Source organism: Larimichthys crocea, chromosome XVII, assembly GCF_000972845.2.
Source record: "Larimichthys crocea isolate SSNF chromosome XVII, L_crocea_2.0, whole genome shotgun sequence".
NCBI classification, from domain to species: domain Eukaryota; kingdom Metazoa; phylum Chordata; class Actinopteri; family Sciaenidae; genus Larimichthys; species Larimichthys crocea.
Genome location: NC_040027.1, coordinates 24,377,728 through 24,391,320, shown reverse-complemented (window position 1 = coordinate 24,391,320; position 13,593 = coordinate 24,377,728). Strand labels below are relative to the sequence as shown.

General features: G+C 39.3%; 2 protein-coding genes across 4 annotated transcripts in view; one reads left to right on the top strand and one right to left on the bottom strand.

Annotated features, from left to right (window-relative positions):
- The window catches only part of LOC104928131 (adhesion G-protein coupled receptor D2), an 83,632-nt gene extending 80,156 nt beyond the window's left edge, over window positions 1-3,476 (top strand). Inside the window, exons 25-27 of one of the 3 annotated variants that reach the window (XM_027289859.1) lie at window positions 2,228-2,379; window positions 2,554-2,583; window positions 2,895-3,476. The gene's annotated coding sequence lies outside the window, so the exon portion shown is untranslated. The other 2 variants (XM_027289860.1, XM_019256713.2) reach the window with 2 other exon arrangements.
- Window positions 3,477-4,263: 787 nt separating this feature from the next.
- nr5a2 (nuclear receptor subfamily 5, group A, member 2) overlaps window positions 4,264-13,593 on the bottom strand; it is a 66,072-nt gene continuing 56,742 nt past the window's right edge. The window contains exon 7 of the mRNA XM_010742275.3: window positions 4,264-6,615. Coding sequence (XP_010740577.1) covers window positions 6,368-6,615 — 248 coding nt within the window. The 3' untranslated portion in view covers window positions 4,264-6,367. The remainder of the gene's footprint in view (window positions 6,616-13,593) is intronic.

Here is a 13,593-nt window from a genome sequence, read left to right as displayed (position 1 = left end):
TAGAGTGATCAATTTTAAACTATATATCCTTGATGAATCCAGCAAAGACGAGTTTTGCCACCATGTGGCGCTGAGCCGGTGTTCATTTTATTCAGACTGGTTGTGCCTGTCTCAGGACTGAATACCAAACTGGTTCATTCCAGTGTTCAGTTGCACCTTTTTTCTTGCAATCTTGGAACACTTCCAAAAGCTTTTGTTTTTTCTTGTGCCCTCAATCTCTTTCTCTTTGACTGTGCTTTGACAATGCAGGGAAACATACAAGCGCATCTCGGTAAACACAAGTGATGTGGTTCCAGAGTTTAAAAGCTTCACATAACACTGGCAGACACAACTTGGGGCTGTTTGTGTGATGGAAAGGAAAACTTGTTTAGAAACTGACAGCACTGCGTCTGTGTGTGTGTGTGTGTGTGTGTGTGTGTGTGTTTGTGTGTCTGTGTGTGTGAGGGAGAGAAACTGCGTGTATATGTGTTTATGTTGCTTTTGGCAAGTTATTCATTTGTGCTTTTTTTTTTCTTCTTCTTCTTTTTTCTTGCTCTCTGTGTGGTTATCTTTTGAGTTGGTCGGTTTGGAGCTGATGTCCACCTTCGGGGATGCGCATAGCATGCATTTCTGAGTATTTTCACCTGAGGCTGCACTTGTTAGAGTCTGTGGATAAATGTATATACATTATTTATACAAATTCAAGGCGAGTGAAAGCAGGTTTAACACATTTACAGACAGGAGGCTAGGCACTGCAAGCCAAGCTCCAAGTGAGGATTCCATCGCTGTGCGCTGGGGATTGAGCTTGTCTTTTGCCCGACTGTGACCAGCATCCTTAATGCTGCACGAGAACACCGCTAACATTATCATCATCACCCCAGCAATTGAATGATCACAGATTTGATTTGCTTCATGGAGAAAAAAATGAAAAAGAATACATTATCAAAAGTTTGGTTTGCTTTTACATTTACAAGACGACGTGTAAGAAACCTGTTTGCTATCATTGCTGGATTTTGTCCTCTGAAATCCTGAAAATGTTTAAAAGTTAAAAGCCTGCTGTATATACAGTATTGGATTACAGAGTTTTTTGCTGCACTGTGATGCTTTCAGGTCAAGTTTGCAGACCCTTACAATCCCAGCGTTATTATAATAATAAAATCAACCTTTTAAAAATGTATTTATTTCAGAAGAGCAAATTGTACATTTTACCTTTTATGTATTGGGTAGTAAACAAAATGTTTAAAGACTTGAATGCACCTGAGAGAGACAGGAAGGGAGAAGGAAAGGCATGTCTATATGCTGCTGTTCACTTCTGATTAGTCAGTCTAGTCTGATGTCATGTCTTGTGTACTAACATCCAATAATAAAGTCCAATCATTCTTCCTTTTTTTTTTTTTTTAACAAACTGTGTCTTTAAGGAAAGTGATGAATGCATCACTTTGTAATAGCAGAAGTGTGTTATAACAAATAATTGAAGTCTAATTTGTATTACATTTGGGTTGTTGAAGGTTGTTGTTGACAGAGTGAACAGAGCTGCTCTTTAAATAGTTTCAATATTAAGCTTGAAGACTTCAGTTGTGTACATTAATTCAGTCATTCATTCAACAGTAACTGAGGGTTTCATTTTAAAACATGTATTTTTTACTTTTTATTTTTTCGGAAATTCCCATTTATTTATATAGCACCTTTAAAAACAGCGTTTACAAAGTGCTTTGACAGACAAGAAAATCAACGTTTAATCAATATTTAATCACTCCATGATCTAAAAAGACTTGTTGTAAATATTATAATTGAGGCAGTTTGATTGCGAGACTGAAGCCAAGGATGAAAGTCCATATGAGGCATCAGAGTCAAAGTATAGGTCAATGTCATACAGTAATGCAGACTTCCTACACTGTTACTGACTAATGAAGTCCATGTCAAACAGAGGGACCCTGTGTTTAAAGATATTAAACTCATTCAGCCAATTTCAACAGCAGTTTGTTTGTTTTCCTTTTTTTATGTTTATATTTAGACTTGTGGCTACATTTAATAACAAACAAAATGCTCCAATGAAATGTGTAAAAACAATAATCTTTAATACTGTTTTCTGTAATTTAACTCTGTCCTCCTGTGAAGTGGGAAGTGTCCCTCCGCCTTCTCCCAACATCCTCCAGTATATTTCGTGATTTCAGTCCTGTGTAACAAAATATTATTTTCTTAATTTCACTTGACACCCCCCACTTACCCATCCTCTTCTCCCACCCAGGAGCCTCTTCCCTCGGAGGTGGATGCCTTGCCAGCTGGGTGTAGTCTTCATGTTCCCATGGAGCTGGAGTTTGCCGCTTCCTGTTTCCCTCGCAGCCCCGCGCCTCACAAAAGCTACGGCCTTGTCTACGTCGACTGAGCGGGCTGGTGACGGTGATTGTAGTTTTATATCGTGATTCATTTTTTTACAGAGTTGGTGAAATGTTTTCTTTTGTATTATAGCTCCTGTTTCTTTAGCGCATTATTATTTGGTACATCTGCGTCCAGATATTGTTGCGTTCATTAATACTAATTGTAAGTATTTTCTCGGACTCATTCTGCTTTTAGCTCTTCTTTTAAGAAGCGCTGGATAATTATGTAAGCTAAATGCCTTAAATATAATTTGAATCTAAACAAAAAGCTGTTTTATGCATTTAGTATGTTTTATTGTGTTTTATTGTGTATTTCTTTTTCATCACTTTACTTGCTGTACATTTGCTTGTAAAAAGCGTTATTGTATATTGTCTGGTAAAGTGTGCGGTATTACTGCATTGTATTAACGTGAACCGAGTAATGGGGTATACTTATGACTCATTAGCGTGAGATGCGTATCATGTGACTGCAATGGCCCTGGTTTGATTCAGGTGGACACTTTAAACATGCCATCTGCCCTCTCTCTCCCCTGATAGACTATCACACAGAGGCCAGAATGGCATGAAAAGAAACAAAGATGAAGCAGAGCAGCTGAGTGATATTCTACAGCATCTTTCTTGATTCTGCATGCGTACACAAGAAGGCATATGTTCACAGACGAAACAAAAATGCAAGTAAGCTCCCTTTCCTGACTTTCACTGTTCCTCAACTCTCCCAGAGTTTCCTGTCACTCTGCTTCTTACTATCAAACAAAAAGGCCAGAATGGCATAAAAAAAGAAGGAACAGTAAAGTCATATTTTTCTCTGTATCACATTTGATTCTACCCATGAAACAGAAGAGAATATATCTGCACAATAAAACCCTTTTCTTGATATTTATAATCTCAAGACAACGTGTTTAAAGAGCAATGTCCCAGAGCCACAAATACGTCTTGAGAAATGAGAGTACCTATTGTTTAAATGATCTTTTCCACAACATACACACAAATAAAAGTCTCATGTCATGTGTTTCCCTCTACATGCCGACATCAACAGGAACCAAATATTTTCTCTATATAATAATATGTTTCTGAATCTGAATTTCATTCGGGAATTAATTGATTAATAAAATGTTATTCAAGGGATGCTGGAAGAGCTATTCATTTTCCCCCCACATAAAAACACATGTAATTGAAGTGGACAGCGTTAGTGTGCGCAGGAAGCGAGAATCGGGTGTTAGAAGCATAATAATTATTTATTGAAATATGAAGAAGAATTCAGTTAGCATCAGAGAGACACTCCCCAGGATAGGGGCAGTGATGGGGGCAGTCAGAATGTCAGCAGGAGGGGCAAATGTCACAGACAAGCTGGAGGGAAATAGCATTTTGATGCATTGTGTAGTGACAGTGTACATGAGCATGTGAATGCACAAAGGTAGTCCTTGTTAAAGCATTTATCCTGTATACCACTCTGTCCTGACGTCCTACTCTTAAACTAGTAGAAAACTATTCCTCCATGCTTTTCCCAAACTTCATCTCCAAACAGTTGGGCAGGACTGCAGCAGTTTCACCAAACATGCAGTCAAAAAATGGGACCACATTAATGTGCATGACTCTTTTGCCTGCATGTGGTATAGGGATCACCTGTATGTTATAGGAAGTCCAAGGCAGCTGCAGAACCTAGACACAGAATTTGAGGAAGTGGGTAATAAAAGATTGTCTGATCAATAGACACAAGTAATGAGGGTGTGAGAAAATGGAGCTCCGGACCAGGAATTGCCTAATGACATGGGATTTTACGTTAATTTTCTGTACATTGAACATGTCATTGAGATTTTTGATCATCCTGTGACTTAACAAAATGCTGCTGACCGATAAACAGACACCACAGGTCGGTGTGGGAGGCAAGTGTTGGGACATTTTCAAAAAAAACTGTAACAACTACTGTGCATGTGGAAAAAAATCCACATGAAAATAATTTAGGGTGGCATGTTTTAAGAAAAGAAAAAAAAAAACAAGCCAGTTTTGTTCATTTTGGACAAAATACTAGGAGTCAGCTCACAGCGGAAAAGTTGCAGTCTTTGGTACAAGAGCAAACTGGACAGAACAATGATGCAGGCTGAAATCCAAGAAAAACTGATGCACAAACATCTTTCACACCTACTCGCTTAAATACAATACTCTTTTCAATGTATACACTTGCATAAACATTTAAAAAGACAAAAGAAAAATGTGATTTTTTTTTTTCTTTCCTTTTTTGAAAGCCCATTATTTTGCTCCAGACCTGAATCTCTGAACTACTCGTGGAAACAAAACAAGAACATGCTACAGTAAACAAATTTATTCTGGCGCGGACACCTCACGTCATGTAACACATAGATGGAAACCCAGAGACGCAATAAATTATCTTCATTATTAAGCGTAACCAGTGACATATTGTACATCAAAAAGGTAAAAGCACTGTAAATAAAAAAGAAAAAAAAAAAGTCTACAAAAAGGTTGAACGTGAAACCTTTATACAGAAATGCTTAAGAAACAAATGTTTGAATGCCAGCAGACACAGATAGAAATTAATATTTTAAGTGTTATTCCTTTTTGATTTTAGTGTCTCACGACATAATTTAAGTACTGCTCAAAACAAATAAAAAATAAAACACTGTACACACACCAAAGAAAGCAAACCAGAGGGATCTTTTTTTTTTCTTTTCTTTTTTTTTTCCATTTCGTTGATTTCATTTTTTAGGAAATCATTGCTTTGCAATTTATGCTTCATCACAGTTCTCTCCCATATGACCACATGAATGTAAACACCTGTTGAATTATTCTTTTTTAAATTTTTTACAACATTAATACTTTATATATATATTTGTACATATTTCCATTCACATCTGCACGGTTAGCTAGCATGGTAATGAAATAAGGCAAGACTCACATAACTGTGACATCACAAATCTTTTTTTTTCTTTTTTGTTTTGTTTCTTATAATACTGATTATTAAGGTTTTTGTAATTTTCCTTCTTCTGTTCTGCAGCAGGCTTTGGTCTTTCTGGACAAAGGCAGGGTCGATCCTTCTCCATCTCCAGAATCACACTTTGTTTTGTTCCAGTTGTAATGAAATAATAAAAAGGGAAGGAGGTTTTTTTTTCTTTTTTGCAGGAATAAAGGGCTATAAATACAATTGTTCCAGCTGACATTATTAATTGAATTTATTTAACACTGGTCTTTCTGAGGTACATAGTTTAAGATGATTTGGGGAGGGGGGGATAAGAAAGGGAAACCACAAGGTGACCATGAGAAGCAGATGACTTCCATTACAAGAGAAAAAAACAACATTTTATTTTTCTTCTTATTGGCCTATTTATCATTTTGTTCATTAAAGAATGTTCCTTTTTTAGACCTTTATTTTTTTAAATGTCATTTCTCCCTTTTTCAGTGAGGTCAAGCTGCCGTGGCAGGCGACTTACATGAGTTCAAAAAACAGACGTGACAGTAGGTGAGAGTCTCTGGCCTGGTTGACCGCTTCTCCGTTTGTCTTTACAGTACCAACGACAGCTAAAAACGGCATTCGGTGAGAGCACACCGGAGGATCATCGAACCAAAATAAGCCAGCGCTCTTGTCACAAAGCCGCCTGAAAGATTGACTGCGTTACTCAGATTCCACTCTCAGCACAAAAAAAGCCTCTCACAGTGTCACCAGCGCTAAAACACTCAAGGGTTGTTAATTCTTTAAGTTGCAGCCTGCCAGTCTTGATAGTCTGTGCTAGTGCAGACGATTACATCCTATCTCGAAGTGTCAATGCAGTTTTCAAGTGTTTTCTTTTTACCTTGCAATATTGTCTGTGTGGTCGAGGAGAAGCGGCTCTGACTTTTTTTTTCTTTCTTTTTTTTTCTTAGAATAAAGGGATCCATGTGTTCTTTGTGTGCGCACATTACACACTTTACTCAGTTTGGTGAAAGCATTTATTTGGAGTTTTTGTGCAAAACTCTCACAATGTCTGCACAGCTGCACTGTGGGTAGCGCAGTCCCCTTCCTAAGCTCTCTTGGCGTGTAGCATTTCAATGAGCAGGTTGTTGCACGGCACATCGCCGTTCAGGTGTTTGTAGTAAAGGTATTCTTCGGCCTGCAGGCTGATGGCCCGGATCTCCGGCAGCCGGAGGAGCAGCTGGCCAAACTTGTCCGTTTGCTGCGGGTAATTACACATGACGTAGTCCAGCAGTGCTGCGTTGACCTGCTCCTGGACGCTTTCTACCAAGTGGAAGTTCTCCAGGTTCTTCACATCTACAAAAGGAAGCAGAAAAATAAGGTTAGATAAAATGACACTTGAACAACCTCTATGGGGGATGTTGAGAATTATACATAATGAGATTAATAATAGAGCCTGCTATGGTTAGGTTCATTGCAGAAAGGTAGTTGTGTGCACACAGTCCTATATTTACACCAAGTCCATGATAATCCATTTAGTGAGATTTATTAACATAATTTTCTTTGTTAAATTAACGTTTGAATATTATGTATTATATTATGAAACTGAAACTCAGAAACTGTAACCTACGATGCTTTAATAGTGTCACATTTGGAGATAAATGAACTATAATAGTTCATATTTCAAAGATACAAAGGTTAGAAGTGTACAGTGGTACAACTTGACATCTTCGGTTGTGGCATATTTTTGTACTAAAGAGGACTTTGCAGACTGCACAGCATGACAAAATATTCCCCCCTCTCCTTCTCTTTTTTCCTCGTCTCTTGAGACTGCAACGTAGAGGGAATCAGGTAAAAGCGGAAAAAAAAAGAAAAGAGAAAGGTTCTCTTGAGAGATTCATTCCCCACGAGTCCATGAATTATGTAGGGCAGACTTAGAGTCATATTAGCACCAGAGCTGCTCCTTAACCTAACGCCTTCACTGTCCTTTTTAGATCATAACAAAACAGAACGTGTCATAATTATTTGTGAAAAAATAGAACATTTATTTATTCGTCTACTTTAAGTTTCAATCTCATGAAAAACTAATCAGTTCAACTGCATGGTGCAAAAAAAAAAAAATCATCTTGGTGGGAAGTCTTTTTTTTTTTTCCACTATTAATTCCTTGTGTAAAATACATTTTGCATCTTTCCAAAATCCTACCTTTACGCGCAGCTATAAGCACTTTTCCTTGACAATAATAAGCTCACTGGGGGTTTGAGCAGATTATTGCAAGACGAGGCAAAAATTTGCTAAATGGATAATGGTGGACCAGAGCGCTGTGTGTACTAGTCATGATTATGAAGCGCAGGGCTGCAGAATATTTAATCAGGTAGTAGCTGTGTGTGTGTGTGTGTGTGTGTGTGCGTGTGTGTGTGTGTGTGATCTTTTATTAATCTGTTTGACCCCAGGTCGAGTGTGCTCACAGCGATCTAATGTGAAATGACAGAGTCCCTGTGTCTAGTTGACATCGCCGGGGTAACACACACTTAAATATACCATCTTTCACACCAAATCTCTGCCTTTCTCTCTCTCACACATACAGATACACTGAAACTAATCATTGAAAATACACATAATATTTCTGTCTGTCTCACACAGAATTCCCTTCCCACACACACACACACACACACACCCCATCCACCCACCGAGAGCATTAGGAGGAAGGAGGGGGAGATAAATCAGCAGCTAATGAGGTCTAGAGAATGAGAAGCAGGTCCTTCAAGGCACTTCCATCTATGATGCACTCTACCATGCTATTACAATCTGTATGTGTGTGTGTGTGTGTGTGTGTTCTTGTATTGCCTGTATGAGCTGGCGTGTAGTGTGTACATGCTCACCCTGACCTCTGGGTGACACGGCGGGGGGCTAAATAAGGCCAAGAGGAGGGCAGGAAAAGGGGGAGGGGGTGTGGCCCGTGACAAAGGAGGCTCCAAACAAACATGACATGTGCTTTTTCCTGCTGCCACTCAGCTGTCTGACCCCCTATCAGACTCCTGAACTGCCTTACACACCACCAAAACCTCAGAGAAGCATTAATATAGCCTTACATAAGCTAAACCCAGTAAGAGTGTGGGCGTTAGGCTTTAACACACAGACGTCCTACGCAGGTCAACAAGAAAAATAATACACTTGTTTTCATCTTCACATTAAAGAAATGACATTCTTCTTATTCCGAGTTGCTCCGAAAGTCAGTTTCATGCTTACTGCTGATGAAGGCTGTAGCCAGGAGTCCACAACCCTTCAACAAACTTTAATTTTTTATTTTTTTTCTAATTTATTCAGTTTTGGCACATCTTATTTATTAAGTCAACTGTATTTTCTGTAAATTATTCAGTTTCAAAGCTGTCTCCACACCGCCCAGGATAAAACACTAAAGTCCTAAATACATCCTCAATACAAACTGAAAGTTTCCGAAATTCATCTGATATTTTCTGATTTTTTATTCAGAAAATGTATTTTATGTATTCTGTTGTATTTGGTTTTTGCAAAGTATTTTGTTTACCACATGATTTGAGCAGTTTGATGTATTTTGTTCAGTGGAAAAAAACCAAAACAATCATAACATGTTTATATTCCACAATATCTGAAAAGATGTAAATGTCTTAATATAACGTCATACAAGTCAGGACGAATGTCAGCACAGATGTCTGACATCTAAAACAAACATCTCATGCTACTTAATAATTAATTGAGGGATGTCAGAGGCTCTCCTGAGTTTGATTTGGTTAATTCGGCAGCAACATGACAAGGTGAGCTCAGATCACTGCAAAAACATGTGAGGTGTTGCCATGGTTTCTCAGAAATATTTGTCTGTGCTCGTGTATGTGTGTGGACGAGTGTGTGCATGTGGAGGGGAGTTTGATGGGTGTATGTGTGGATGTAGGGGGGGTGTACATAGTACCCAATGTCTCTCTCAAAGCTAATTAGGGGGAAAGTGAGGCAAAAAGACAGCATTTTAATTGCTAATTATTACCAGGGCTCCTTTTGAAAAAAATAATGAATGAGGGCTTCCAAAAAAGAAAAAAGAAAAGAGCAAATGACAATAGTTTTAAATCTACTCCTGTTCGCCAAACCAATGGGCAAGTGAATTTTTTTTTTCCTAATTCTGTTCATAATCAAATCACACGGATCGATTCTTATTTAATGATAATTCAGACAGGAGAAGGATGATGAAGGAGTGAAAAGGGGTAAATAAAAAAAAATGTTAAAAAAAAAAAATCAACAATTGATCAGTGATTCCCAGACAGTCAGGTCGGAGCATTAAGTGTGCTAAGCGCTCTCTCCTCTTCCTTCAATGCCCCCTCCTCCCCCCTCCCTCTCTCTCTCTCTCTCTCTCTCTCTCTCCATCTCATTGTTCAGTCACTGTGGGACTAATTATCAACTTTTTTTTTTTTTTTTTTTTTTACATAAAACAGCCACAGTTCGTTGCAGCGCCGCGTCTGAATACTCAAATGGAAACCCCGAGGTCCTGCGGAATACATTGTTTCATTTGACGGGCGATCATGCTGAAGCCAGCGACCTAATGCACACACACACACACACACACACACACACATAACCATTCATTCTCTTTTCTCTCACAGAGCCCCTGAAATCACCGCTGTGCTTTTTAATTAGACTAGATCTGCTCTGTGCTACGAGTGTGTGTGTGTGTGTGTGTGTGTGTGTGTGTGTGTGTGTGTGTGTGTGTGTGTGTGGTTGTCCACATGTGCTTTTCTTTGCTCTTTCACTGCCCCTTACAATCAACCTGCTCTAGGGACACACACACACACACACACACACACACACACAAACACAGCATTTAGATACACATTCAGTCATGCAAATACTTGCTCCATTACTTCACTCTGATCTCAATAATGCCTCACAGAGTGGACACTGTGATCAGAAAAATAAAAAAACATGACTCAGTGTCAAAGTTCAACATTCTCTGGAAAAGCAAACGGCCATCACTTTGTTTATGGCTGAATGAGGCCAAAGAAAAACACTGCACTGTAACGTAGTATGAGAATAGATCCTAGTTTGTGTTTGTCCATAGTGCAGGTCAAATGTAAAATCATATAAAATACTGAGGCACATTATTTGGTATGCACATAAATAGTGATTTGCCACATAAGAAGTCCAGCTTTATTTCCTTAGATTTAGTCACTTAAAATAACTTTTGTTCAGACAAAAATGTGCTGTTATGCTATTTTCATGTCCAATGAGCTAACGTTTAATAAAAAAAAAAGAAAAGAAAGAAAAAAATCCACAATTTTCACAAATGATTTCCTGTTGCTGCTCTAATTTAGTCAACAACTTTAGCTAACACTGTGTTAAAGGGTAAGGTCATGTTTACTGAAAGCAACAACCACCTTCATCTACCGATCTTCATATAAGACAAAATGCAAAATAACACCGTGGTCTCTCACATAACACTTTTAGTGCCCCAATCAATAAACCTCAGTCACATGCTGCCAATTCACTCTGCCTTCCAAAACTCCATAACATGTTTCCTGCCAGGTCCAAAAACAACACATAAAACTTTCGGGTCATAAATGGTTATTGAGTCAAGTGCTGTCAGTAAACTTGGCCAATTAAACGTGAGTGGAAGACAAACTGGTCACTTCCTGTATAGGTGGGAATTAAGCGCATGGCTCTTCCAATAGGGATTTTCACAGGTGTTTATATGAGCCTATGAAAGCTGAAGCACCTTTTACTATGCCAGCGGTGCTTCAAAAAAAGCGAGTGGTTGAACCCAAATGTCCTGGCCAGTTCATCTTTATTGCACCGTATTGGATTGTTATCAAGTCAACAATGTCCACTGCTACTTTTTTCATTATTAATCTGCCTCAGTGCCTGGCTCCAATCAGAGGCAGGGGCGTTGAAGGAGAGAACCCAGTAACCTTTAACTCTGGGTAGGTTGAAGGGACCAAGTGAGCACTCCCTACAATAAGCAACATGTAAGGCTATGTGTTCGTTGCGAGAATGTGGAGTGTGTGTTTGTGTAGGAGTGTGGTGTTAAAAAACAGGGCAGCAAGGGCAATCAAAGCAAATAAGGTTCACGGGCAAGGGGCAATGGCCGCTTGGTTACCGGTATCGCTTAAGTAGGCTGTTATCTGAGTTGCGGTGCACTGCGCCTGATACGTAAGATGGGCTTTTGTATTGGAGAAAAGCAACCTCCTTTACCCCTCATTTTATCCTCACACCACCATAAAGTCATGAAGTACACAAACAAAAACACTACTGCTACATACACACATCACCACAGTACCCCATCAATACTCCACTGACAGCATTTCACATGGATTGTGTGTGTGTGTGTGTGTGTGTGTGTGTGTGTTTGTTTCCTCTACAGGAGGCTCTGCTTCCCCATTAGAGTATTTCAGTCCTCATCTATCTGTGCTTGCCAGCAAACAAGTTTCCCTGCTCCCTGGAGCTCTCCGCTTCCTTGTTTCCCCCCTGTGTCCCATTTGGGGAATTCCTTTTCTCCGATATGACGCCTCCACGTTAGAGGCGAGTGAAAAAAAAAAAAGAAAAAAAAAAGCAGGAGAGGTAGAACTGGAGATGTATCCTCCTTAACATTTAATGGGGTGTCTTTCAGACTTGAGACACCAAAGGCTAACAGGATAACTAGCACCATAACTATCCTATGACAGGATACAAGAGGAGCATGTGTAAGCTCACTAGAGTTTATGTCTTGTCAGTTTTATCAGCTGAATCGCGATCTGTACTAATGATAGCTTGAACTATAGACAAGCACTGCAAGATATTGCAAACGCAAGACCATTCGGGGGTTAAGGTGGAGATATACTCAAAAAAAGACTACAGTTGTACATATGACACACTGTCAAAAGAACGTCCGTTATAGAAAGGACTGAGACTCAATATTCATTTAGGCATAATGGAGCACAGTGACGGTATTTGTGCTGCTGTGCTAATTACTATAAAAAAAGTGAGAGTGAGAGTGCTTACTTTATCACCTCTGGCCTCCTAGCCAATCTCCAAAAAGTGAAGTGGGTGTTCTTGTCGGACTGTTAAGTTATATAAATTGATGAACACGGTGCGATTATTCTGACGTTGGAAAGATGTGAGGGTTAGAGGTTTCAGATGCTGTTCGCCTACCCAACAAGCTTTTTGTTTGGAGCATAGTGGTGCCCTTAGGCTATGAAATGGGGTTAGGTTAGGGTTAACGTTGAAATGCCTCATCCACATCGAGTGGTTTTTCTGATTCTTGTTTTGATGTGACAAGAATTTTTTTCATTTGTAACTGGTGTTAAAAATAATAGCTCAAAGTTTGCATACTGGTTATTGCCTCTCTTATTCTTGTTTATTGATTAATAACTTTATGTTTATTATAGCAACAATGGACAGTTGGACTGGTGGACAGTTTTAGCCAAAGAAGCCAAATCTTATTTTCTTCTGTATTTAATAGAGTGAAAGGACCTCATTAACTTTTTACTAATTTAAAGGCCTCATTAAGCTTTGAACAGTGACCCTTCATCTTGAAAAGTGACCCTTTATTTCATCGGTATACAGTAACATGCTGTTGCTACATGCCCTCAAGCTAACATCGAGCCCAATGTCCAGAGGCCAAATATACCCTGCGCTAACAATGCATAATAACAACTGTCTCACAGTTCCTTGCTCTGGAAACAGGCCACCAATGGGGACGGGTTTTTGTCAGTGTGTCAGAATAAAGTATGAAGGCTCAATTTACCCGTCGACTCATCAAACCCTCCCTTTAGCCACCTTGGGGGGGTGGGGGGCAAACTCCAGGCGGCTATGAAAGAGAATTAAGCAGGCATGGTCCAGTTGGGGATATATTAAGTCAAATCTAAACCTCCTCTGACAACATTGCTATTGTTGTTAAGCTAAACAGGTAGTGGCTGGTTGAGTTCTGTCGCCCAAGGATGGGTTGGCGGGCTCAGCGTGGCGATGGAGAGGTCGAGAGATATTGAGAGGAGGGGAAAAGTGCCTTAGGTCCGATAAAATAAACAAGAGAAAAGGCGCTCCGAGCGGGAAGGAGACAAGCTTCTCTTATTGCCTATGCTGGCTGGAAGGTGCTGGGGATTTATCCTGAGGTGAAAGGGAAAACAAATTTACATCCTGTATTTGTTGCGCCTGTCTGTGGTTGTATTATTATGGACTTTGAGTACAGATGGACACAGCAAGGAAGAACTCACTGGTAACAACACTTTTTGGATGGGATTTATTATTTTTTGTTCTTTGACATTATAAATGAATCAATCATCAGATAAATGAGCTGTAAAATGAATACTAATGATAACGATAAGTATCAGGCAGAATAG